The 26,727-nt window shown below is 36.4% G+C and overlaps 6 protein-coding genes across 14 annotated transcripts; 4 read left to right on the forward strand and 2 right to left on the reverse strand.

The window, feature by feature from the left end:
- Positions 1-3,182: 3,182 nt before the first annotated feature.
- LOC106415008 (histone acetyltransferase HAC12) lies at positions 3,183-6,112 on the forward strand. Of its 5 annotated transcripts, none has more exons than XM_013855601.3 (8): positions 3,183-3,482; positions 3,955-4,076; positions 4,155-4,351; positions 4,481-4,595; positions 4,801-5,072; positions 5,332-5,446; positions 5,595-5,732; positions 5,833-6,112. In XM_013855601.3, exons 2-8 carry the CDS (start codon positions 4,053-4,055, stop codon positions 5,914-5,916), a joined length of 945 nt encoding a protein of 314 aa, XP_013711055.1. In that variant the 5' UTR covers positions 3,183-3,482; positions 3,955-4,052; the 3' UTR covers positions 5,917-6,112. The 5 variants fall into 5 exon arrangements, with proteins under 5 accessions (XP_013711055.1, XP_013711054.1, XP_013711057.1 ...); XM_013855600.3 differs by having other exon boundaries at positions 3,185-3,482; positions 5,830-6,112; XM_013855603.3 differs by having other exon boundaries at positions 3,186-3,482; positions 3,955-4,038; positions 5,830-6,112.
- Positions 6,113-6,323: 211 nt separating this feature from the next.
- On the forward strand, positions 6,324-14,354 carry LOC106415006 (histone acetyltransferase HAC12). 5 transcript variants are annotated; one of them, XM_013855596.3, is made up of 17 exons: positions 6,324-6,607; positions 6,767-7,052; positions 7,238-7,352; positions 7,507-7,771; positions 7,862-8,215; positions 8,370-8,488; positions 8,599-10,011; positions 10,192-10,488; positions 10,576-10,854; positions 11,021-11,149; positions 11,233-11,433; positions 11,510-11,652; positions 11,745-12,057; positions 12,138-12,277; positions 12,468-12,546; positions 12,963-13,576; positions 13,729-14,354. In XM_013855596.3, the coding sequence occupies exons 2-17, from the start codon at positions 6,868-6,870 to the stop codon at positions 13,844-13,846; spliced, it is 4,764 nt and encodes a 1,587-aa protein (XP_013711050.2). In that variant the 5' UTR covers positions 6,324-6,607; positions 6,767-6,867; the 3' UTR covers positions 13,847-14,354. The 5 variants fall into 5 exon arrangements, with proteins under 5 accessions (XP_013711050.2, XP_013711049.2, XP_022564038.2 ...); XM_013855595.3 differs by having other exon boundaries at positions 6,327-6,639; XM_022708317.2 differs by having other exon boundaries at positions 6,343-6,639; positions 6,754-7,052.
- A 32-nt stretch (positions 14,355-14,386) lies between these two features.
- LOC106415010 lies at positions 14,387-15,245 on the reverse strand. The gene is made up of 2 exons (XM_013855605.3): positions 14,731-15,245; positions 14,387-14,653 (listed from the first exon to the last, which is right to left on the reverse strand). The coding sequence occupies exons 1-2, from the start codon at positions 15,145-15,147 to the stop codon at positions 14,534-14,536; spliced, it is 537 nt and encodes a 178-aa protein (XP_013711059.2). The 5' UTR covers positions 15,148-15,245; the 3' UTR covers positions 14,387-14,533.
- A 229-nt stretch (positions 15,246-15,474) lies between these two features.
- LOC106415011 (50S ribosomal protein L20-like) lies at positions 15,475-16,446 on the forward strand. Its single transcript, XM_013855606.3, has 2 exons — positions 15,475-15,761; positions 16,101-16,446. The coding sequence occupies exons 1-2, from the start codon at positions 15,576-15,578 to the stop codon at positions 16,293-16,295; spliced, it is 381 nt and encodes a 126-aa protein (XP_013711060.2). The 5' UTR covers positions 15,475-15,575; the 3' UTR covers positions 16,296-16,446.
- LOC106415007 lies at positions 16,427-19,383 on the reverse strand. Its single transcript, XM_013855599.3, has 11 exons — positions 18,894-19,383; positions 18,755-18,806; positions 18,563-18,625; positions 18,375-18,491; positions 18,157-18,306; positions 17,607-18,076; positions 17,443-17,542; positions 17,312-17,371; positions 17,133-17,225; positions 16,938-17,057; positions 16,427-16,866 (listed from the first exon to the last, which is right to left on the reverse strand). Exons 1-11 carry the CDS (start codon positions 18,923-18,925, stop codon positions 16,555-16,557), a joined length of 1,569 nt encoding a protein of 522 aa, XP_013711053.2. The 5' UTR covers positions 18,926-19,383; the 3' UTR covers positions 16,427-16,554.
- Positions 19,384-22,395: 3,012 nt separating this feature from the next.
- LOC106412447 (U-box domain-containing protein 35-like) lies at positions 22,396-26,653 on the forward strand. Its single transcript, XM_013853366.3, has 11 exons — positions 22,396-22,663; positions 22,779-22,870; positions 23,062-23,183; positions 23,281-23,468; positions 23,545-23,599; positions 23,695-24,022; positions 24,107-24,208; positions 24,448-24,858; positions 25,327-26,079; positions 26,168-26,269; positions 26,410-26,653. The coding sequence occupies exons 1-10, from the start codon at positions 22,486-22,488 to the stop codon at positions 26,243-26,245; spliced, it is 2,307 nt and encodes a 768-aa protein (XP_013708820.2). The 5' UTR covers positions 22,396-22,485; the 3' UTR covers positions 26,246-26,269; positions 26,410-26,653.
- Positions 26,654-26,727: the final 74 nt, after the last annotated feature.

Here is a 26,727-nt window from a genome sequence, read left to right on the forward strand (position 1 = left end):
TTTGAACTTTCCTTTTTAAAGAAATCATATTATATACACATATATATATTTTCTTTTTGAATTTTTTTTTTTAAACTTTATAAATGTTTCCTTTTTGTATTATATATGTTATTTGGAAAATTTTAAAATATAAAAAATTCAATAATAGTATTTAAATTTAATATTTTAAATTTATTAAAGGTATCAGTGTAATCAAACATCGTAAGAGTTAACGTGAGCGCGACACATAAGAAACTGACTTCTCAAATAATATTATAGAGATATAAGAGTGTTTGCCCGCGATTTCGCAGATGATAATATTCTACAATAAGTACATATTATGTTTATAATTTTATAATACTAACAAAATAACCTTCAACTTTAAAAAATAAGCCAAAAAAATCTCCAACTCACAAACATACCATTTTAACCTTCAACTTCTAGTCAAACACGAATAAATCTCATACTTTCGTTGACCAAGCCATTTCATTCTCGTCAAAAGTCAACTATTTAGTTCAGTTAGTTATATTTAACGACTGGCTTTTAATGAGGCCAAAATGGCTCGGTCAATACAAATATGATATTTATTTTGTTCCAATTTAAAATTTGGGGGTTAAAATTGCTTACTTAAAATATCTTAATTAAAAATTGTTGTGTTTTCACAACAAAAATTGTTGTTATTCATATCGATTCTAATCACTAGCTTAATAAAATATGTTCAAATAAGCTTCAATACAATATTTTTAAAAATGAATTAAAAACTAAAAATTATTTTTTTAAAAAAACTGAATTAAAAATACAATTATAATTATAAGATGGAGCAACGGAGAAAGGCCAACGCGAGTGTGTGAAAGGGATCTTCGGCTGACTACGGCAGCGGTTTCTATACATCAGCCCTCGGAGATCCCTTTCACGCACTTACCTCCCTCCTTTTTCACTTGTTTCATCTTTTATCGAGTATATGTGATCATACTTCTAGCAACAATGTGTCTAGGGTTTTACCTTTAACTTTTATGTTTTTATTCTTAAAATTGTTCTGAACATAAACACTTAATTTTTTTTGTTATATCTGAATTTATATCAATTATAATTGTATTTTTAATTAAGGTTTTTTGTTAACCAATTTTTAGTTTTTAATTCATTTTTAAAATATTATATCTAAGCTTATTTGAACATATTTTATTAAATTAGTCATTCTAATCGATTTGAAAAACTACATTTTTTCATGTAAAAAAACAATATTTTTTAATTAAGATAATTTTAGGTAAGCAATTTTAATCCTCAACTAGATTTTGATCCGCCCTTGAAAGGGCGGATATATTTTGTGTTTTAATTATTTTTGAAAATTTTAATTTTAATTTTATGTTTTTTTTGTAATCATATTTTTGTTTAATATTAATTTACTATACTATAATTTTTGGTAATTATATTAAATATGTCAAGTTGCATAACTATACACTTATACCATATGCATTTCAGAAATTATTTTAAACTTTATTAATAAATATTACAACATATTTTTTTAGTAGTTATCTAACATAATTACTCAATAATATTTTTATAAAAAAAACCGATTCGAAATCGACCCGAAAATCAAAATCCCATACTCCATTAGACATGACTTATATATTTGAACAATTCTTAAAATGTTATATCCAAAATTAATATCAAACCTAACCCGCACCGTTAGCCTAACAATTTTTTTTTAAAATGTTTAAATTTTTTAATTTTTATTATATTATGTTAAATATATATATATGTGTGTGTGTGTAAATGGGTTAAAATGGTCTTCACTAACTTTAAGTAAAATCATATTTAATAAATATTTTTAATCGAATAACCTATTTAAAACATGTTATACTAAATGAGTTTATATAAATATTTATTTCTATTAAAATTTCACTTAAACCCTATTAAACCCTATTTTTAACATCAAGTGCTTTGTTAATCGATAAACTTAATGTGTGTGTAAAATATTTAAAATTTGAAAAAAATTATTGTCTAGTTGAATAAATCCTAATTTTTGGCTTAGATGTAAGCTTTGTTGTTGTAGTGTGATAATAATTTTTGTAAAAAATATATCAAAGTTTATTATAATTATGAGGAATAATTATCATATCATTATAGAAAGATATGTCAATAACATAATTGTATACATAATTATATAAAACAATGTGTTATATTAATCAAATAAAAGGTTAAAATTCTAAAAATAGTTTTTATTTAAACACCCAATAACAAAAAAAAATACAAAAATATATGGTAACAAAATGTATTTTTAATGTCGAGCATTAGTTTTAACCTTTATGAGGGTTTATATTTTTATGGTACATGACCAATTGTATAAGAGTTTTTTCGTATTACACATTTGTTGCCATATATAAGGGTTTATATTATTATTTAAACACCCAACAACAAAAAAATACAAAAATATATTTTTACAAATTTTTGTTGCCATATACGTAGTTCTTTAAAATATGATTTAAAGTGGTTATCCCTTTAAAATATGACTTTAAAATATGATTTAAAGTGGTTATCCCTTTAAAATATGACTTTAAAATATATTCATTTAGATGCAGTTATATAACTCAGTTATATAAAAATTAGTTTTTTAATTGGACATAACTTTTTATCAATCGGTCATGTTACTGTTTTAATAGAATAGATAATAATCGAGTATAGTTGCAATTTTGTTTAATAATCAATATCATTAGTCTTCTTCTATTAAAACTCAATTAGCAATAAACCTAGATGTGGTTAAGAAAGCAGTATAAATTTATATGGCTCATTGCAATCAAACGAAATGTAATAAATCAATTGTTTTTTTTTAAAAAAATCGAGGCCTATGGCCCAATTTTAAAATCATAAACCGACAAAAAACTTCTTTTTGTGTTGGAAGAAAACGTAATTTGCTTATTAATTATAAAGAGAACGTGTTATTGATTTAATTAAAGTAGATACTGTTATAAAAAAAAATCAATTGGACATAATCTTTGTCAACCGGTCATGTTACTAATTTAATAATATTGATTTTTAAATTGGAAAAAAAATTCTCATATTTGTGTTGACCAAACCATTTTGGTCTCATTAAAAATCAAGCATTAAATATAACTAACTGAACTAAGCAGTTGACTCTCGACGAGGGGCTTGGTCAACGAAAGTAATTGCAAATTGCAAAATCGAGATTAAAAAATCCCCAAAATCTAGCGAGCTTTGTGGCTTATTCTGAAAGATTCAATCAAACAATACAATTAAACTTCTGCTCCAAGTTCTCTTTCTCTCTATCATCTCATCACACCACCATCATCGTTTATCATCATCATCACACGGACTCAGCATCTTCGAGTTGATCTCTCTACCATTTTAGATCGCCTTCTAGACCTGTACTCACCGATCTTCGGATCCTTGGTGGATTTCTAGATTGGAGCTCCATCTCACTGACTTTCCTGTTTCAGAGCTCCCGAAGAAAAATCCCCAATTCGAAGAACTCCGAGCACGAAAAGGTCTCTGATCTCTGAAAAATTGTTGATAATTCATTATGTCTTCGCCGTCTAGGTTTTGGAATTATCTGCTCTCTGCTTGATTGTATAAGATGATAAGTATCTTGTATATAGTTTAGATATCAGTAGATATTGTACTCAGTATATTCTCCTAGAATATCTCTCTCTTGTGTACTATATATTCACGTATCAATACAATGACACATTCAAGGGAAACAATATTACTTACAGTTTGATCCTAATTTGTGTGAGAGTTTCACACGTGCGACATCGTCTCTTCAACGACTTGATTGCTCTCTGTTACACTGCGTTTAGGATATATATTTGATCATTGTTAATCCCCCCTGTGATTTGCTTTCTTTGTGCAAGGCTGGAATTTTTAGGTTATTTATTTATTTATTTATCTGGTTTGCTTTCTTATTGCTCCTCTTGATGATCATATTTGTCTGATTCTGTTTCAACTGTATTGAGATAGAGTTATGCCACTTCTGAGCATGATACTGTTACGGGACATTATTGTGTGTTAAGAGCTGCTCTACTGAGATCATCTGAAGAATAAGTAAGAGCTGTAAAATGAGCTTTCAATCTTCTGAAGACGTATGCAGTGCCTGTTGATTAGTGCTAGTTGCAAGAAGAACCACGAAGGTTTATTAGGGAAATAACATGAATTTTCAGGCTCACATGTCGGGACAACTATCTGGGCAGGATACAAATCAAGGGACAGTGTCATCGCAGAATAACGGGAACTCTCAAATGCACAACTTAGCTGTGGCTTCATCTGGTGCTGGTGGTGGCGAAGGGCCTTCTCGCAGCACCGTTGGTCCCATCGACCATGATATTCTAAGACTTCGACAGTATATGCAAATCCTAGTGTAAGCCTTCAACTTTTCAGCTGCACTGTTTGTGTCTTCCGGATGTAGTATGACTATGTTTCGTTCATCTTATATTTGCTTATTACGTCATGGCTGACTGTTTTTAACTGACCCTCCTTGTTCTTCCAGCTTTAACGTTTTAAAGCAAAAACAACCACCTCCCTTTGATGCTGCATCAAAGGCAAAGTATATGGATGTTGCTAGGCGCTTAGAGGAGGGGCTGTTTAAGACGGCTATCTCAAAGGTATCTCGAAATATTTCTGTGTGTGTTTAGAAGGAAAAAAATGTTTTGTTTCCTAGTTGAATTTATGATTTGGTTTGCTGGTGAATTCCAAGACAAGACTGGTTGATGGTTTTTGGCATGTTGCATCTGGCTCTTGCTTGTTGACTCATGTCCTCACTTAAAAATCTTTCTTTCATTTTGTGATGCTTTACAACTTATACTACAGGAGGATTACTTGAACGAGTCAACCCTTGAGTCTCGCCTTGGAAGCCTAATAAAAGGCAGACTGTTGAAAAACTCCAATCAGGGACATACTAATTCTTCCATGGTCGGAACGATGGCACCTACGACTACAGGATTATCACACGCTGGGGGTAATTCTAGTTCGATGGTTACGTCCTCTGCTTGTGCTAGTGTTGGTTTAGGGCCTTCACCTAACACCTCTGGTCCCATGGACCATGATGTTTTGGAACTCCGACAGTACATGCGAACCCTTGTGTAAGCCTTCCAACTTTTCAGCTTCTCTGGCTCTTCTTGCATTGACTCTCTGTCACTTTATTATGTCTCGACCATTACTGTCTTGAAACTGTATTCCTGGCTGCATATCTGCTCAGTTTCTTATTATATTGGTGTTTCTGCTCCTGAATATGTTACTTTCTAGGATTCCTTTGGTGTTTAATCTTTGACTAGTTGTCTCCCTCTGGGTATTTTACTTGTTGACTTATACGGTTTCTAACTAAACTTTCGTTCTTTCCAGCTTCAACGAGTTACATAAGCGCCGACCATGTCCAGCCGATGCTGCATCAGATGCTAAGTTCTTAGATATTGCTAGGCACTTAGAGGAGGGTCTTTTTCAAATGGCAAACACAAGGGTATATTCTCAAAAACTCTACTTCGATATTGATTGACTGAGACAAGATAGGGTGAAGCTTATAGACATATATGGTGTCTCTAATCTCCAGCTTACTGAATCATGATTTTTCTTTCGTTTTTAACACTTTATAACTTCAATATCTACAGGAGGATTACCTTAACCAGTCGACTCTTGTTTCTCGCTTGGCAGCCTTAATAAGTCGCAGAATACCGAATAACCAGCAAAATGCTAATTCATCTCCGCCTGGAACAATGACTACACTCGCTCCTGAAGTTTCTCCTATGGTACATCATAGACCTATATAATAACCGCTCATGATATTAACTAAAACTAAGAGACAACATTCTGAACTTTGTGACGTTTTCATATGTTTGGTCTCAGCAGGTAAGAGAGAAGCTTCCTGAGAACGAAGATGAGTTGGAGACAGAGATCACCGAGAATCTGAAGTCCATGAGCCTTTACAGCTGAACATGATCCGAAGTTTTTTCATTACTTCTATTACAAGCAATAAGATCATCATATAAGTTACAAATGCTTCAGCATTTGCACTGTTACTATATTGATGCTGCTTGTATATACATACCAATGATAAACCGGGTTTTGATTTGTTCTCTGTTTGAGCGTGGGATATGATTATTAAATTTGAATGGTTTTGTTACTCTCACTAGTCGGTACAAGAACAGAAACTAAATAGCTGTAAAACTACAAGGGTAAGTTCGTAAATCACAATATCCAATCGGACGGACAGGAACGTAAACAATTCTCCGACACTTGTTCTTGTCCGTTCGATCTTTCGACCTTGGTTCCTTAACGATATGCATGGATTTGGACTTTAAAAAGAAACATAAGGTAAGTCTTATTTTATGTCATTTTGTTTACTAAATCAAATTGGAATCCCTAAAACAAAATTACAAAATCCCCAAAATCGAGCGAGCTTCCGAAAAATCCCAATTCGAAGAACTCCGACCCCGAAAAAATCTCCGATTTCTGAAAAAAATTTGTCGACAATTCGTTATAACTTGGCCTCTAATTTTGGAGTCTCTTTCTGGGCTTTTCTCTACTTTGCTTGTTTGATTCTAATTCGTCGCTCCTACGTGCGACATCGGCTCTTCACAGACTTCATTGCTCTGTTCTAATCACGTTTTGTCTTTGTAACCTTGTGAGTGACAAGTTTGCTTCTTTGTGTTCAAGGTTTGATTTTTTTGGTTTTTTTAATTTATTTATTTGGTTGTTTTGATCATCATAGTCTATGATTGCAGTTCAAGTGTATTGATCATGCCCACTTCCGCTTTATGAAACAATGAGATTGTTTTGCTAGGTTGTGTTCTGTGTTAAGAGCTGCTGTACTGAGATAATCTGAAGAAATCATTAATAGCAGGAAAGAATTAGGACAAGGCGAGGAAGGTTTAAGAAAATAACATGAATGTTCAGGCTCACATGTCGGGACAACAACGTTCTGGGCAGTCTCCAAACCAAGGGAATAGCGGGAACTCTCAAATGCAGAACTTAGCTGGTCCTGGTGGTAGCGTAGGGTCTTCACGTAGCACCGTTGGTCCAATGGACCATGATGTTTTAAAACTAAGGCAGTGCATGCAAATCCTTGTGTAAGCCTTCAACTTTCCATCTACACCGTTTGTGTTTTTCTTATAATGGATTTGAGTACTTTTATCATAATGTGGGATGGGAATGATCGAACTGATGACTGTCTCGGGTGCATTTTAGTGTTTCTGTTCCTTAAGTTTTTTTTTTATGGCGGACTGTTTTTAACTGAGCCTCCTTGTTCTTCCAGGTTTAACGTTTTACAGCAACGGCAACCATCTCCGGCTGATGCTGCATCAAAGGCAAAGTATATGGATGTTGCTAGACGCTTAGAGGAGGGGCTGTATAAGATGGCTATCTCAAAGGTAGTTTCTAGCTTATTGTTTGGTTTATTGGGCATTTCCAACAAGATTAGCTGATGCTTTCTGCCATGTTGCCGCTGGCTCTAGCTTATTGACTCATGTCCTTGTTTTAAATCTTTTTTTGTTTGTTTGTGACACTTTCCAATTTATACTACAGGAGGATTACTTGAACAGGTCAACCCTTGAGTCTCGGATTACAAGCCTAATAAAAAACAGACACCTGAATAACCACAATCAGCGACATGCTAATCCTTCTTCGGTTGGACCGATGATATCTACTCCAGGATTATCACACGCTGGGAGTAATCCTAGTTCGATGGTTAGACCCTCTGCTAATGCTACAGTAGCTGGAAACAACAACAACAGCACAAGTACAGCTGTGAATACTGAAAACGTTCGACCTGCTGGTGGCATGCATGGAGGTTTTTTTCCCATTCAAGTGATCGTATATACACTTCTCCTGGAAATTTTTCATCCCACGTGTCTCTGACACAGTAGCAACTTGTTTGCAGGTAATATGTCTAATGGATACCACCAACATTCATCGAGAAACTTTTCTCTTGGTTCTGGAGGGAACATGACATCCATGGGTTCTCAAAGAAGTACTCCCCAGATGATTCCTACACCTGGATTCGTTAACAATGGTACTAATAACAGCAGTGGCGGATTTTCTGCTGAGCCAACAGTGGTACCTCAGTCTCATCAGCAGCAGCAGCAAAGAGAGGAAACTGGTGGTCAAAATAGTCACATCTTGTCCAACCAAATGACTGCTGGCCGTAGACCTGGGATGCAACCAAAGGCAGCTGGTGTGGCCAGTAACTCTGTAAAAAGTGGTGTTGGAGTAAACGAACAAAGTGTAGAAAAAGGTAATTCTTCAACATATTTACAGCAGTCCATTGTAGGATAACTTCCCCCTGTCAGTAAAGCAGAGTACATTGGTTTTTCCTTGTGGTTTGGTGATTGTGAATGATTAGGACTTACTAGTCAGAATATTTTAAAGCATGTTTCTTCATATTTCAGGGGAAGGTTGTAGAATAACAAGTCCTGACACCCTTGGGTCTGGACATGGGATGATGACAAATGCTCAGAATATCAATGCAGCAAGTTCCCAGTCTGTGTCCAGAGCTAACTCTTCTCAGGTGAGCAATCAGTTCATTTCATTTCCATGCAACAATGCAGACCACTTAAACATATATTACCTTTAGTATTCGGACTTTCAATCTTTTTTCTTTCCTTACATTATCTGCAGTCACATCAACAACAACAATTGCCGCAACAGCCTGTTCGATTTCAGCAACAGCCTAATCAGATTCAACAGCAGCAGCAGAAATTTCTCCAGCAGACGGTGCAGCAGCATAAATTAATAAGCAATGATGGCTCAGGGAAGCCTCAGGTGTCTTCTGACATGGATACGGATCCTAGAATGGAGAACAATAGTGAAGCAATGCATTCCCAACCATCTGAACGGCTCCAGTTTTCTCAGTTCCAGAATCAATACCAGAACTCTGGAGAAGACTGCTATGCAGACGCTCAGCATCTCTCAGTTGCAAGTCAGAGTGATATATGCACGTCACTTCCTCAAAATAGCCGACAGGTTCAGCAAATGCTGCATCCGCAGAATATAGGTTCAGATTCCAATGGTATGTCAAGTCAACAGAACGTTCAGGAGGATCTCCGTCAAAGAATCACCGGGATGAATGAAGCTCAACCTAATAATTTGACCGAAGGGTCTGCTGTTGGTCAGAATCATACTTCTGCGACCGTATCCAGTTCCCATAGTCTGCAGAATCCTATTGGAACGATGCGCAGAACCGATCCCAAGTTCCGAAATCAACAGAAATGGCTCTTGTTTTTACTTCATGCACGGACCTGCAACCCGCCAGGAGGGAATTGCACAGACCGGAATTGCCTTACTGTTCGGAAACTATGGAGTCACATGAACAGTTGTGTTGAACCTCTGTGCCTATATCCTCGGTGTCCTCGGACAAAGTTACTGATTAGCCACTATAAAAACTGCAAGGATCTTCGGTGCCCTGTCTGTATGACTGTGAAAACCTACCGTCAGCGACAAGTTAATCCGTGTGCCCAGACCCGTCTAGAAAACGAAAGCAGCGGGGTGAACAGAGCTGTAGTATCAAATGATTCACTATGCGCTACTGCTGGAGCGGTTACTGGTTCCCTTGGCTGTGATGGTACTTTAGATAATTTGCAACCTTCATCAAAACGGTTGAAGGTGGATCCGTCTTTTCAACCAGTGGCCCCTGAGACTGAAAATTGTAAAAGCTCCGTTGTTTCCAAAACAGAGACAGAACTATCTCAGGATGCTGAAAGAAAGGATCATAGGCAGAGCGATGCAAATGTGGCATTAAAGTCAGGGAAGTTGGAAGTGAAAGAAGAAGTTTCTGATATTTCTGAAGCTTTTGAAAATGTTCACAAGCCTAGGCCTTCCAGTGAACCAGGTCAACATGATTTGTCTGGCGTCTCGCCAAAGCAAGAAACCTTAAAAATGAAGCAAGAGCCAAATAAAGAAGATTTGATGAAGTCTCCTGAGGATGCACCAACATCTGGAAAACCAAAGATAATGGGTGTTGCTTTAACTGAATTGTTCACTCCCGAACAAGTGAGAGAACATATCCGTGGTCTTCGTCAGTGGGTTGGCCAGGTGTGTATTGACTTCAAAACTTTAGAGAAATTAAGTTTTATTCAGATTTATCTTATTATTTACTCTTCGTTGCATTGATTTTATTGTTGTTATATAGAGGCGCAACCTGTTCTCTCCACACTATCTCAAGTATTTGATCGCTGACGCATAAATTTGCATTTAATTTATATTTGTCTGCAGAGTAAAGCCAAAGCAGAAAAGAATCAGGCCATGGAGAATTCGATGAGTGCGAATTCCTGCCAGTTATGTGCGGTGGAGAAACTTACATTCGAGCCAGCACCTATTTATTGTACTCCGTGTGGTGCTCGTATCAAAAGAAACGCAATGTACTATACCGTTGGAGGTGGTGAGACTCGTCATTACTTTTGTATTCCCTGTTATAATGAATCCCGAGGAGACACTATACTCGCCGTAGGGACTTCAGTACCAAAGTCAAGGCTCGAGAAAAAGAAAAACGATGAAGAGACTGAAGAAGCGGTAAGACCATCCACTCAGTAGAGTTGTATAGTCATGTGCCTGTAGGTTTTTCTGAGCTTGTCTATTGTATTCCATGGTTTTTTGCAGTGGGTCCAGTGTGATAAATGTGAGGCTTGGCAGCATCAGATATGTGCTCTATTTAATGGGCGAAGGGATGATGGGGGTCAAGCTGAGTATACCTGCCCACATTGCTATATAACTGAGGTGGAGAAAAATGAGAGGAAGCCTTTACTTCAAAATGCTGTTCTTGGAGCGAAAGACCTGCCAAAAACGATTCTCAGTGACCATATAGAGCAGCGTTTGTTTAAAAGACTGGAGCAGGAAAGGACTGAGAGAGCCAGGGCTCAAGGAAAAAATTATGATGAGGTAATCTGGCACTTAACTTGTACAAGGTTTAAAGTCTCATGTGATTTTGCATCTTTGAGTCATATGTTCTTTTAGATGACTGTAGTGCTTCTTTATTGGAAATTATCGATTGAAGTTGCTGGTTGGTCACTCATTGTTTTGCTTTTTCTTTTACTGGCACTGACAGGTTCCAACTGCTGAATCCCTTGTGGTTAGAGTTGTTCTGTCTGTTGACAAGAAGCTGGAAGTCAAATCTCGATTTCTTGAAATTTTTAGGAAGGATAATTTCCCCACAGAGTTTCCATACAAGTCTAAGGTAAGAATGATCCACGTCCACATTTTGAAGATTTCATCCTTTCAAATAGTACATTTCACTCTCCACATTTTTTTTTTTGCCAGGTGGTTCTATTGTTCCAGAAGATCGAAGGTGTAGAAGTATGCTTGTTTGGGATGTATGTCCAAGAGTTTGGATCCGAATGCTCATCTCCTAATGAGCGCCGTGTTTATCTCTCGTATCTGGATTCTGTGAAGTACTTTAGACCTGAGATTAAATCTGCTAGTGGAGAGGCTCTGCGCACTTTTGTATACCAAGAAATTCTTGTAAGTGCTAGTTTTAAAACTAAGATTGGTATGGTCTTTACATTGTTTGGAGGATTCAATGGTTACTCTTTTTCAGATTGGTTACCTGGAATACTGCAAATTGCGTGGTTTCACGAGCTGCTATATATGGGCTTGTCCACCGCTGAAGGGTGAGGACTACATCTTATATTGCCATCCAGAAATTCAGAAAACGCCAAAGTCTGATAAACTACGGGAGTGGTCAGTCCAGTTACCTTTGTGTTTGTTTTTCTTCATCAATTTTTTTCGTATTTTATTAAATAATGTACATACTCCATATGATTCTGGTACAGGTACTTGGCAATGTTGAGAAAAGCTGCAAAGGAAGGGATTGTAGCGGAAACCACAAATCTATATGACCATTTTTTCTTGCAAACTGGTGAATGTAGAGCTAAGGTTACGGCAGCTAGGCTCCCGTATTTCGATGGTGACTACTGGCCAGGTGCAGCAGAGGATATCATACATCAGATGGGTCAAGAAGATGATGGTAGAAAGGGAAATAAGAAAGGAATACTCAAGAAACCCATTACAAAAAGGGCTCTAAAAGCTTGTGGCCAGTCTGATCTGTCTGGGAATATGTCCAAAGATCTGCTGCTAATGCAAAAAGTAATCATATCAGTTTCAGTAATTCGGTTCTTTTGTATAGTTTCGTGTTTTAATTAATATTATTTTATGTATGTTTTTAGCTTGGTGAGACCATTCACCCCATGAAGGAGGACTTTATCATGGTTCACTTGCAGCATTGTTGCAAGCATTGCTGTGCACTGATGGTAACTGGAAATCGTTGGGTCTGCAGCCAATGCAAAGATTTTCAGTTATGTGATGGGTAAGAATTGTCCTTTCTCTTTTGCCTAATTTATTTTTGTTTTCTTTCCCTCCTGTTCGTTATTGTACCTTGGTTTGTGTAACTTGGAAGCTGTGGTGTTTTATCTTGTTGGAAGAGACTTATTGGTAGACACGTGTTGTGTTCTTACCTGTAGAGTGCTGCAACTCTGATACGTTCTTCTACATTTCAGGTGCTATGAGGCTGAACAGAGGCGAGAGGACAGAGAAAGGCATCCTGTTAATCAAAAGGATAAACATACACTGTATCCTGTAAGTTACTTTGTCTTGTGATACACGTTACGGCTTAACATACAATCAACGAAAGAATTGAGATCTGTCTCTTTTCCTTTCTTCATTACTATTAGTTATTTAAGGTTTTGGTGTTTCTCTTTAGAGACAAGGATACTTTCCCTTTAGGCTTAAGGTAGGATTATGATTTGTACCTCGGCCAATATAGGCCTCTTGTATCAAAATAAGAAATCGTCTTCCACCATTAAACTTATTCTTTACGAGCGGCTAGGGTTAAAACGGTAGCTTAGATTACTATTTTTCCTCTTCTCGAGTAAACAACGGCTTGTTTTGGGATTTGAGAAGATCTTCTCTACTTCTCTCTTCTAGTCTCATGTGTTTCTCTATTTTATTCTATCTCACGAGATGGTGATGGTGTTTTTTAATTTATTTTGTAGGTTGAGATCACTGGTATTCCTGAAGACACCAAGGATAGAGATGAGATACTAGAAAGTGAATTTTTCGACACAAGGCAAGCCTTCCTGAGTCTTTGTCAAGGGAACCACTATCAGTACGATACACTGAGGCGGGCAAAACACTCTTCCATGATGGTGCTTTACCATCTCCACAACCCAACTGCTCCTGCCTTTGTCTCAACGTGTAACGCATGCCACCTCGATATCGAAACTGGCCAAGGCTGGCGCTGCGAAGTTTGCCCGGACTACGATGTGTGCAACACTTGTTACTGTAAAGAGGGATGTATTAATCATCCTCACAAGCTGACGAACCATCCATCGCTGGCTGACCAAAACGCTCAGAACAAAGAAGCTAGGCAGTTGCGAGTCTTGCAGCTCAGGAAAATGCTCGATCTTCTTGTGCATGCGACGCTATGCCGCCGTGCGACGAATTGTCAGTATCCTAACTGCCGCAAAGTGAAGGCGCTGTTCCGGCATGGTCTAGGTTGCCAGAGACGTGCTTCTGGAGGCTGTGTTCTGTGCAGGAAGATGTGGTATCTCTTGCAAATCCACGCACGGGCCTGCAAGGAATCGAACTGTGCTGTACCTCGATGCGGGTAATGTCCTTAACTTGTGTTCCTGTCTAACATTTTTGGAATTGATTTCTTTGTGGGATCATTCACTCTGAGACATGCTGTGGCTTTTGGATATTTAGAACTCTGGCAAAGCTTTTTTTAAATGAATTGTCATTGTGAATCTGTCTATGCAGAGACCTAAAGGAACATCTGAGAAGGTTACAACAGCAAGCAGATTCACGGCGCAGAGCAGCTGTCATGGAGATGATGAGGCAGAGAACTGCAGAAGTCGCTGGGACCTCGGCTGATTAATTTTTGTATATACTTAATTTCATTTTGGAACAGAAGTGGAAATAGATAGAAGAAGGTGGCGTCTCTGAGCTCTACTTGAAGAAGTGAATAACACCAGCTAGTGAAGATAAGTAACAAGCAGGAAACGAACCTTATAGCGGTTTAACTTTAAATTCGTATTTAACCGTCACAAGTCATATGGAGTGATGATGATAACTTGGGGAACAAGCTCGTGGGTGATTTGAAGAGTTCTCAGCTTAAGTGCCACTGAAGTAGAAGAATCTTCATAGAAAGTGAACAGATTCCAGACTCTTTAACTCAGTTCAGTAGCTTGATCTGGTTGGTGATTCATTGATTATAAATATACACACCAAATTACGTTTCTTCCTCTTTCTTCCTCTTCTGTTCTTTTTGGTCCCTTTGTGTATCTATAAAACGCCTTATTTCTACAGATCCGTCTTTTAACATTTTTGAATCACTGTACAGTATTTAATAACATTTTCATATCCTTAACTGAAATAGTTTTTTTTTTGGCTTAACAAGGACAACACTATAACGAGATGTTACGGATTCTTGATTTCTGTATTTTTATAATTAAAAAAAAAGTATAATTCTTATGGAACTATGCACTAGAACTAGAACATGTAAAGTGTGCATCTTTAACTCATTATTAGCAAACATGACATAGTATCCATCTCAGATCATCCGTCAAAGCTTTGAGAAAGGCAACTCTCCGGCGGATCCATCTCTGGAGCTTGCTTTTGGCTTTCTCTCATCTTCTTCTTCTTCCTCTCCGTTAATGGCCTCCTTCTCCGCATCGTCCACGATCTGTTCAAAGAATCACGACATGGTTCCGACAAACAAATCTCAAATCCGGTGAACTAAAAAAGTTATAAAGACCTGACCTTTCCGGTGACGGAAGGAGAGACAGAGGGAAGAATAACAGCGAGATGGGTTTTAATCCGGTGCAACGCGTCTTTAGTCATCCCCTGCGCCGCCCCGGCGAAGTCCTTAATCACGCCTTCCAAAAACTGTTTAGCGTTCTCCAGCGACTCCGACGGAACCGCAGCAGCGGCTAGTTTCTCCAATACTTTGTCCTTCATCCCCAACATCCTCTGCTTCTCCTCCTCAGGGCTCGTAGCGATTTTGATCGCGTGGTCAGGAGAATACAGATCCCCCTGGACCTGTCCCACGTTTTCGTCGAGTTTCGTAGCGACTTTGATCGCGTGGTCAGGAGAGTAGAGCTTCCCCTGTCCCACACCGTCGGATTTCGTGGCGGAGATTCGATGATAGTGATGATCCATCGGGTCTCCTCCTCCCATTTGTACTTTACACTCAAAAAGTCTTTCTCTTTGGGAGTTTTTTTTCTGTGTGATTATGATTGATGGGACTACACGAACAGAGCAAACCCACTTAAAATCTGTTGGAAAATGTTTTTCCGGGAACATAATAATTCTTTTTTTTTTTCTTTTCGGTTTTGTCTGTTTCCCGCGGAAAATTAAACGGATGTGAAAGCTTGTGACACGTGTTTATGTCTCTTCATGACGTGGCAACACGTGTCGCCTCTCTGATATGATGGAGAAGGCCCATTAGATGTATAATGGGCTTTGTTAATGTGTTGTTTAAAATGGTTAATTGTGATCGGATTTGTCTTGGATCCGATCCAACCCGACCCGGAATTGAAACACAAGGTAAACACAGAGGCGGCGTTTCAGGGGAAAGGAGGAAGGAGAAGAAGAGATAAAAAAAGATGAACAAGAAGGAGATCTTCAAGCTAGCCAAGGGCTTCAGGGGAAGAGCGAAGAACTGCATAAGAATCGCGAGGGAGAGAGTGGAGAAAGCTCTTCAGTACTCTTACAGAGACAGGCGCAACAAGAAGCGTGAGATGAGAGGTCTCTGGATCGAGCGTATCAACGCCGGCTCTCGTCAGCACGGTGTACGTTCTCTCTTTGCATCCTCCAAATTCGATTAGTGTAGAAATGAAATTTCTGAGATAGGGTTTATGATGCTCTTAAATTTTTCTTTCTTTAGTGTTATGTTATGTTAAATTGAATGCTTGATTTAGGGTATAGTGTTTTGTGGTTTAGGGTTTAGAGTGCTCTTAAATTTCTCTTTTTTTATGACTTCGGTTAGGTTCTAATCTTGGTTCCGTTGTTAAATGGTTTGTATATATCTCTTCTGCATCTGTGCTATATTATATGCGGATCAATACTCTTGTTTCTGCTGAAGAAACTTGCAGTTACATGTTTGCTTAACATTTAAAGCTTGAAAACAGGTGAACTACGGTAACTTCATCCACGGTCTGATGAAGGAGAACATCCAGCTGAACCGGAAAGTCCTCTCTGAACTGTCTATGCATGAGCCTTACAGCTTCAAAGCACTCGTGGACGTCTCCCGCAACTCATTCCCTGGAAACAAGAACGTGGTCCAAGCTCCTCGGAAAGTAGATGTTTCATCTATCAATGCCTAGTTAGGACCAAGTTAGTTTCTGTCTCTTCGTTCTTATTCTCTTTCAAACAGAACACAATAAATACCATTCAGTTATTATTTGTCTGAATCACATTCATGTGTATGCGTGATTACTATTAAACTTCTGCAATATTGAAAATTTGTGTTTCATCTTTCTTATATTGTTCAGCAGTTCTGAATCCTTTAATTAGTTTATTAGAATCACCTAAATAGCCATAGACCCTAAACCCTAGCAACTGGAACAATTGTCTGTTTCATCATTACGGAAGAAACAGATACCGAAACCGTGAATCAAAAGGAATCACACCGCATTTGTTACTAGATGAATCCAGAAACCCCCACCGTTGTCTCCGGTGAATACACTGCTCAACGAACGCAGCGTGGCGAGGAGGCAAGTGTCGTGAAATCCACAGAGCAACCTTGGAGTCATCGACAAAGTTCTTAGCAAAACAGTGAAGCATCTTGGATACAATCAACTTCCCCCTGGGGCTTACTCCCACTGACGCCTGGATATAATCTTTCTGAGCGTCTTCGAGCTCCTCTCCTACGTTCTCCGCTGAGTATATCCTCACCTGCAAGTATTTGATTCTTGTGAGAAAACTGCAGTGTCTACTAAAAAGGAAATCTGATATGGAAAGGTTACCGCTGGGGATGAGTGCATTCCGCAGCTGAGAGCGAAAGACACTAGAGGCTCATGAGTACTTATCCCCGCCTGTTTCTGTTCTTCTGATACTTTCAGCTTGAGAATGGAGAGAAGCAGAGCCTGAAACTCTCAGGTTTAGATTGGTTAGTGAAGAAATTGCAGAAACTACGTGGAAGTTTAAGTTTAGTTTAGTACAATCTGAGGTCGATGCAGAGGAGGGTTCATCTTTAGAGTCATGTATTCGATCGTTGCTGCGTTGTATGAATGCCCACCAACTGTATAAGCAGCCTGATAGAAATAGAGACTTTACATTAACCTCTGTCCGAACCAAAACCAACAAGTGTTTTTGTATGTGTGTGGAGATCAGATCAAACCTTTTGCATCAAGGAGAAGAGCTTTAAGTCGGTCTTTGGTACTCCATAAGCCAAGTATGCCTGAGTCAGACAATCTTCAAACTGTAAATTTGTAATATGCATAAGAAATTTGAGAAGACGTTAGTTATTACATGCATGATCAAGGCATTGTATATGTTGATCCAGAAGGCGAGCTTCTCGTTGTGGCTTAGCTCTGTTGGATTGACTCTGGCAAGTCTTTCAACAAGGTGTCTGTCATGAAGAAACCAGATAAGAGTCTTTGTCAAGAACACAATCTGTGTTAATAAGTAGTTACCTGAATCTCCATAACTCATCTGAAGCATATCCGAGCCGTTTCTCCTCAACAGACATGGAAGCCACTTCGGTTGCGGATCTGTAGCTTCCTATATCAGCCCAGCTCAGCTTTCCCTGGACTCTATACGGATCAAACACGTTGCTCTCCGTTGCTAAAACGTCTGAGTTCTTCTTGATATCGATCCGTGGGCTCTGTACCCACTTGGAGATCCGCGAGTGTTCTGAAGGCGACCACCACGTTGATGATGCATTCTTGCGAGTAGGTGAGAAAGGAACAATCTCCTGTGAGGATTTGGAACCAGCAGATGTCTCTCCGAGAGATACGAATATGTTTCTCATGCATCTTATCATCTCCTTGGATAGCTCATTAGCGTTATCACAACTTTGCAGAGACCTAGGCACTTTGCTTCTGTGATCTTTGCGGCGTAATGTTTCTTTCTTTTTGGAAAGTCTAACCAAATCTGTAGCATTCTGAGAAACCATCTAAAGTCAGAGCCAATCACAGCACACAAAGATTAGGCAACAAGACCGGAGAATTTAGTTTAACATACAGGTGGAGATAGAGAATGTGTGAGGTTGTACTCATCGAGTTTTCTCTCGTTCCGTTCTTGAATCAGTAAGAAGTGCAGAGACATGATCTCTTCTTCGAGCAGAGAGACCGTAGCTTCCATAGTTACTATACTGGAGAGAAGTTCTTGAATCTGAAAATGAGGAAACATTCACAAATCACAAGGTTCATGAACGTAAGAGAAGCTGTATAGGAACATACACTACGTGGAAGGGAAGAAGTGTGAGACAGCTCAATCTTGTGGCTTTGATCAGAAGCTTTTAGCAAAAGAGAGCGCAGTGCAGTCTCTTTTTGCAGTTGATCTTTTAATCTCTTCACCTGTTTCATACCATAAGAGAACTGAGTCATTCTTACAGATTTCTCTATATGGTTAGGTGATTGAAACTCACATCATGCTCGAGTTCGAACTTGTAGAGGTGGTGAAACTTGGTGTTCTTGGGAGAATCAAGACCCTTAAAAAAACAGTCATAAGAAAGTGAGTTTCAAGCAATGAATGGAATTATAAAGGTTCATTGAGTTGGCAGCTTGAGGAGCAAGTTAATGGAAACTTCTTTCATCTAAGTTATATAAAGAAACTGAACCTGCGAGTGATTAATGGCTTTGGTCTGAAAGAATCTGGACAAAGAACTTCCTCTGCAAAACATATCAGTGAGTAGGAAGAAGAAGAATCAATACTCAGCAGACGGGAGAAAGAAACTGAAAAAAAGAATGAAATTATACTGTTTAGAAGCGAGCAGAGAGTCTCCAGACATTGTTGTATGATCAAAAACCTATTCAACGTAGTGTCGGTGCAATAACTGATAAGTCTGGGATCTCTCCAGAGGGGGTTAATGACTCAACAAAATGAGGTTGAGACAAACAACCTTGTGATCAAGTAAGAGGAAAGAGAAGAGGAGTGGACGGAGAGGAGAAAGAGGTTGAGACATCTGTGAAGATGAGTTGAATGGGATCGGGTCCAAAAGAGAGACTCAATAAATGCAAAGAGAAAAGTTTTAGCTATTTGTCACTTTCATCACAGCCCCCCATTGCACGAGTTGTTCTACTCGAAAAAAACAGAGTGAAAATTAAAGGTTGAACCTTTATCTTCCCAAACCGTTGAAGTAATTTTAATACACTGGTTTAGTCTTTTTTCGAAAGAAAAAAATGATAATGATGTGTGTGTTGATTGTGTTCGTTTTCATGTAATGGAAGTTGGAATATAAAAGGAGATCTATAGCTTTTTGGAAAAAAAGGATTCAAGAAGATATGATTGATCTTCATGGCTTTAAAGCCAAATAACATAAATGAGGAACAATAAATGTTGTTGCTAGTTAAAGTAAAAATATTCACATAAAATATAAAAAGATAAAAGTGGTAGGAAAGTTGAGGAATCTTGCATTAAAGCACCATCCCACTACATGTACGATTCAGTCCATAAGACAAATAAAGCTTACATTTTTATAGTAACTAGGTTAAAACCCGTGTATTCCGCGGAATCAACATTATATATATAAATTATTTTATGTATTAAATATTTTTACATATTATAAAATAATAAATATATATTAAATAATTAAAAGTCAGTAACTATTAAAAATATAATTAAATTGGTGCGAACATATAAATCAATTGTATTAATCCAAAATTTTTTTTATTTGATAGGATATGTTATTAAATTTAAATGATACTAACATAGATAATATATTTTAGTATATTTTTAATATTAATGTCTATTAAATGATGATTTCTACTCATATAGTTTTTTGATCATTTGTATCTTTTATAGAAAAAAAATTAAATTACTGATAACAAAATTTTCATTGTGGAATTAATAGTTTTAGTAATTTATAATTTAAAAAAAAAATAAGTTGTCAATGATCGTTCAAAACTTTTATCAAAAAAATTGTTCAAAGTAAATTTTGAAACTAAAATATTATATTTTATATGGTTTATAGTTTAATTTAAAACGATATATATATTAATCTTATTAATTAATTAAATTAGACTTTTTAATTATATAATTTTTGTAATCATTTGTATTTTGTCATAACAAAAATTTTAAACCATGGATCATAAAATTTGAAGGTGAGACTTTTAACAGTTTTAGTAATTTATAGCCGTTTGTAAAAATTCAAAATATAACATATACATAAAAATCTAAATTTTTATTATATGGTTATTGTGGTTGTTTAATTATTTAATAGCTTAAAATTAAACAAATATGATAGAAGATACAATATTTTTTATCAAATCTTTATTATTCAAAATCATTAATTGTCATATATACTTTAGCCATATTAGGCAATTTCGTAAATTTTATTTAAGGAAATAATAAAGTACATTAATAATGAATTTATTGTTAGTTTAATAAAAAATTTATTATATAATTAGATGAACCAACATATTTCTCTAATGATTCTAAGAATCATTCTACTGATGACATGTGACTACAAAAAGAAGTTGTAATGTTTTTCAAATAATATATAGGGGATACTCAATCACCTCCAATCGATATTGCTATGATTGAAAAAAAAAAAGATATTGCTATGATTGAGAAATTGTTAAAAAGTCGAGCAAACAAAAAACAATTATGCATGTTAAAGTTTGCATGACACGACTCGTAGAAACAGAAAGTTCTAATTTCTAAAGGCTTGCCGATAAGTTGCTTGGAAATAATCCGGAGCTATTAGCTTTACCAATAAAACCATGTTGACTGCCAGGTACAAAGCCTATTAGCGATGGGGAAAAAAAAATTAAATCGTTTTTATTCTCGTGTAATATTATATCCTCTAATACAATCTTATACAAAATTTCTTATACAAAAGAGTTATTTTTAGACTTCAAAACAAAAATTTCTTATACAAAAGAGTTATTTTTCTTTTTAGACTTGGAAGTATATCAAAGGAAAAAAAAATTAGAACAAAAAGTATTAAATTATGTGAGGAAGAAATTGGCTGGTGGAAGGCCTACTCACGCGCTCTTGGCCCTATAATTTTTTTTACTGCGCGAAAAAGCCGAGAGTTTGTTCTCACGCGCCAAACGCGTTTTTGATGCGCGTTGGTTTCTTTTATTTTAGTTACTTAATCAGAGTAGCTTAGTGTAATTTATAGGTGAAAGTGTCCGTTTAAATCTCAACAATTTCTGTCGTGCCAAATACAATCCCTACATTTCAATTTATGGGTTTAGTGTAGTTTATATAATTTTTAATTTGTAATAATATTTCAAAAATTAATTTAATCTAGTGGTTAGTACGCCTTTTTAAATGAGTATAAGGCACGGGTTTGAGTCCTCGAATGAACATTTTTTTTTTTAAAACAATTAGAATAAAACGACGTCGTTTTATTTTTTAACGGTTGATTAACTTATGTTAGAATCAATGTTGATTTAGGCACGTTTTAAAAATTTTGAATAATTTTTTTATTATAATTAAATTAAAATCATATTTGGCATTAATTATTTATTCGGGTTGTATTTGGCATGAATCGTATTGTTGGGGTTCAAACTGAAACTGAAACTTTTCCGGCGGTTTATGTACGTGCACTGAAATGGATTCATATTACATTTTATTTTCCGAGGGAAAAAAAATTGATCAAAAAGAGAAAATAATATCAACTTCAGCAACAGGTAAAAGAAAGCATTATAAGTTTATAAAACAGTCTAAAAGATTGAATGAGTGATCTCAGTGGTCCTTAGGTTCTTTTCAGTATTTCCTAAAAGACTTTTGAAAAAGATTTTCTTTTCTCTTTTTTTTTTGAAAAATATTTTTGTTCTACAATATTTTCCACAACAACCAAATAAAACATAATAACTAATTATTTAATGTTGTTGGAGTAGTACATTTAAACGATCTTTTAAATTAGAAAATGGGTTTTGTGATATAATAACTTCTTCATCACAAATACAAAAATAGTTATCTTCAAGAATCTACAAAAACTAAGACCACAATAGATGTTAATTATGGAGGAAAAAAAAGAGAGGTAAATATGTAATTTATGATATGTACATGTTATTTTATACCATAAGCTTTATAGTTTCCACACGTTCAAATCAAACAAAAAATTATTGAAAAACAATGCTTAATTTGTGTGCTTTGTGTTTTAACTCTGAAATTAGATTTTCATCCCAAAATATAACCCTTCCTAACTATTATCCATCAGATAAGAAACAATGAAAATAGAAAACTTTCTCAACCCATTAAATTATTTATTTTTTTTTAGAAAAAAACTTCCAAATATAACATTTTACTAAACAAAAGTAGGAAAATATATCATTTGTGTTACTTTTTCCTTGCACGAAAAGAAAGAAAGAAAGAAGAAGAAAGAGGAAGACAACAATGTGGCTACCGAAAACAGATGCGACAACCAAAGGTACAAGAAGTGGTTCAGTTGCTATTGCAATAGACAACGACAAAACCAGCCAAAATGCTCTCAAATGGACAATGGAGAATCTTACTTCTCGTGGTCAAACTCTTGCTCTTATTCATGTCGTTCCCAAATCTCAATCTTCTTCAGGTTCATTTATCAACATTCTCACACACTAATTCTTTCAAGCCTTCATGTTTATCAATAATTCTTGTGAAAAGTTCGACTGATTTAGTTTTTTTTTTTTGCTTTATGGACATTGCAGACATTGAAGAAGGCATAACACATAAGCAGCAGATAGAGAAGGAAACAAAACATCTCTTTGTATCTTTCCACTGTTTTTGCAGCCGTAAGGAGGTAACCAATAACGAGTTAACCTAATGGTTAAAATTTTGAATTATCTAATAGAATTTCTCAAGGGCGGTCTACGGACCTAGAACCTCCTAATCATTAAAAACAATAATAATTATAGTAAATAGTTGAAATCAAGATCTTATTATTAGACCGATCAAATAATCTTGGAAGCTTTTTTTTTTGTATATGTGCAGATTAATTGTCTGGACGTTGTGCTTGAAGATGTAGACAAAGTCAAAGCAATTGTCGAATACGTTACTGTTTCTGCTATTGAGAACTTAGTACTTGGTGCTCCATCAAGAAACAGCTTTATGAGGTAAATAAATTGATTAGGGTATTAATTTATTTGTTGCGTGCAGCAGAAGATTAAACAAAACCAGGGTTTTCTTTTTCAAAATTTTTATCATCAACAGAAGATTCAAAACGGATTTACCAACGAGTGTATCAAAGGCAGCTCCAGATTTCTGCAATGTCTACGTCATTGCCAAAAGCAAAATCTCTTCCCTACGAAGCTCCTCTCGTCCTGCTCCTTACCATCCATCAGTTCTCAGCGAATTTGACAATCACGAAACCACTGAGAACAAACACAAAACACGTGAAGGTTTCAATCTTGCTTGCGTCTCAAGTAACTCAACATACATTCTCTTATCTTGTTCATTTTTTCTTGTTTTCAACAGCTACCACACCAGCATATTCTAGGGGGCGAAGATCAGTTGATTCAGATGGTCCAAGGTATTGATTGTCATGTTAGATTACTATAAAAGTTTCTTTATGTATATGATTACTTAACAATTTTCCAAATCTTGGTTTTAATTTTGCATGTGTAGATCAGGGGTTGTGAAACCACCACAAGGACATATGAAACTGATGGGGGACTTCTCAGATTCAGAGTCAGAGTACTCATTCATAAATGCTTCACAACAAGGTTCTGACATCTCCTATATCAGCTCGGGGAGGCCGAGTGTAGATCGGTCTTCTTTCACCTACGATCTACCAGACTCGGCAAGAACCTCAAGAATGTCAACGAGCTCAGAGCAGAGCATTGGGTCAAATAGATTAGGAATCAAGTTTACGGATTTGGGTTTTCTCAATAACGCTTCTACTGCTTCTGAAGAGAGTGGAAGAACCTCTTGCTCCTACTCATCTCAAAGCTTGGTATATAAGTTACAATCATATTCACATTTGTTTTATCCGTTTTAGATCTTATTTAGTTTTCTGTTACATTTGTTTTGTTTGCAGGGTGATGTTGAAGCTCAAATGAAGAGACTGCGTTTAGAGCTAAAGCAAACCATGGATATGTATAGCTCAGCTTGCAGAGAAGCTTTAACCGCAAGGAACGAGGTTTTCAAATTTTCATTTTTCAATTTAAACAAATTAAAATTAAAAAATTTCTTATGAAAACATTCTTCAAATAAATTTTTTTATTTTATTTTAAAACAAACTGATATTTTTTTATTCAAAATACTTTTTACATCATAAATAAAACCAAATAAAAATAAAAAAAGTCAACTATAATTTTAAATGAGTCTAAACAGATTCAAATCTAATTAAAATCTAAACTGCTTTAAATTCTGTTTTAGGCGACAGAGCTGCAAAGGCTGAGGTCAGAAGAGGAAAGGAGAATGGAAGAACTAAAGATGACAGAGGAGACAGCAATGTCAATGGTGGAGAAGGAGAGAGCAAAGGCCAGAACAGCCACGGAAGCTGCTGAAGCTGCGCACAGGCTTGCGGAAGCAGAAGCAAAGAGAAGACTAAACGCAGAGATGAAGGTACTGAAAGAAAACGATTCTTTCCCACGACATAGCATCGTCAGGTACAGGAAATACTCTGTTCAAGAAATCGAAGAAGGAACTGGAAACTTCGCAGAGTCTAGAAAAGTTGGAGAAGGAGGGTATGGTCCTGTGTTTAGAGGTCATCTTGATCACACAAGTGTTGCTGTTAAGGTTTTACGTCCTGATGCTGCTCAGGGAAGATCACAGTTTCACAAAGAGGTAAAATGAAATGATTTATATGCATTTATAGCCAACTCCATGGCAATCTCTCCACCAATTTTTAAAAAATAAATATCTTCAAATAAGATTAAATCATGTTTTAATGACAAAATTAGCATATAATAATAAAAAAATCCTAAAATAACATTAGTTAAAATACATTTTTTATTTTATATTTGGGTTTCGGTTTACTGATTAGTATTTACGGTTTAGTATTAGCTGTTTAGGAGTTCGGATAATTTATAGTGTTTTTTGTCGAATTTTTTTGAGAATTTTTATCAGTGGTGTTATTTGTTTGATAACATTGTTAAAATGATATTTTAAAGATTTATTTTCTATATAAAAAAAAATTAGCTTACTTGTATTACAAGTAATAGGTTCAGGGTTTTAGTTTTATTATTTTGGTTCTTCAACATTAAGTGAGAAGAAGAAAAAATTTAAACTTCATGTGTGTTCTTTGATACATAGGTTGAAGTACTAAGTTGCATAAGGCATCCAAACATGGTCCTACTCTTAGGAGCTTGTCCAGAATACGGTATCCTCGTCTACGAATACATGGCCAAAGGAAGCTTAGACGACCGCCTCTTCAGACGCGGAAACACACCCGCCATATCATGGCAACTGCGTTTCAGAATCGCGGCCGAGATCGCCACAGGTCTCCTCTTCCTACACCAGACCAAACCAGAACCAATCGTCCACAGAGACTTGAAACCAGGAAACGTCCTCCTCGACCACAACTACGTCAGCAAGATCAGCGACGTGGGGCTCGCGAGACTCGTCCCCGCGGTAGCAGAGAACGTGACACAGTGCAGAGCCACGTCAGCTGCGGGAACGTTCTGTTACATCGACCCTGAGTATCAACAAACAGGAATGCTGGGCGTGAAGTCGGATGTTTATTCGCTAGGGATCATGCTTTTGCAGCTTCTGACCGCGAAACAGCCGATGGGTTTGGCTTATTACGTGGAGCAAGCGGTTGAAGAAGGGAAGCTTAAAGATATGCTTGATCCTGCGGTACCGGATTGGCCGTTAGAGGAAGCTATGTCTCTTGCTAAGTTATCTCTACAATGTGCTGAGTTGAGAAGAAAAGATAGGCCTGATCTTGGTAAAGAAGTGATGCCTGTGCTTAATAGACTGAGAGAGATGGGTGAAGAGAGTCTTGAGAGTGTGTATTATGCTGGACATGGACCCATGTCACATTCTAGCCAAGTCTCTTATACATCGGTAAGATGTTGTATTGACATTGCATCAGATTAGATATATATTATCTCTATGATTTTATTTTTTATTTTTTGTGTGTTGGGAGTTGCAGGAAGGTAGGAGTGCTCCTTATATATCGAATGCAGGTTCTTCTATATCGAATGAAGGATCTACAATGTCACACCCATAGGTTTGAGCACAGACAAGGAATTTGGTAAAAATATGACACTTTCTTGTTTCAAATCAAAGACAAATTTTTCTATAAAAACCGCAAAGTTTTGTTTTCTCGCTAAAACAGTAAAATCATGGTATCACTGGTAATGATATATTCATGATTGAGATTTTGATTTGCAGGAGAAAAATATCAGTAGAAGAAAACCAAGAGCAAAGTATATATTCAGGAAGATAGTTGTTTGTTTGAGCTTGAAGAAGAGAGGTGTTTGAGAGAGACAACAAAAGAAATTGAATTTCGATGAAGAAACAATGTATATATTGATAATTAAAAAAATAAACAATGTGTATGTATATATATATATACAGTAAATATGAATTTTCAACGAATATTTATGTTGGATAATATTAAATTAACATTTTAAGATTGACTCTTGACCATTGACGTGGGATCATACAACGTTGTCACGTGTTTTTGTTGTTAAGACATTGAATCACATG

This window comes from Brassica napus, chromosome C8, assembly GCF_020379485.1.
Source record: "Brassica napus cultivar Da-Ae chromosome C8, Da-Ae, whole genome shotgun sequence".
NCBI classification, from domain to species: domain Eukaryota; kingdom Viridiplantae; phylum Streptophyta; class Magnoliopsida; order Brassicales; family Brassicaceae; genus Brassica; species Brassica napus.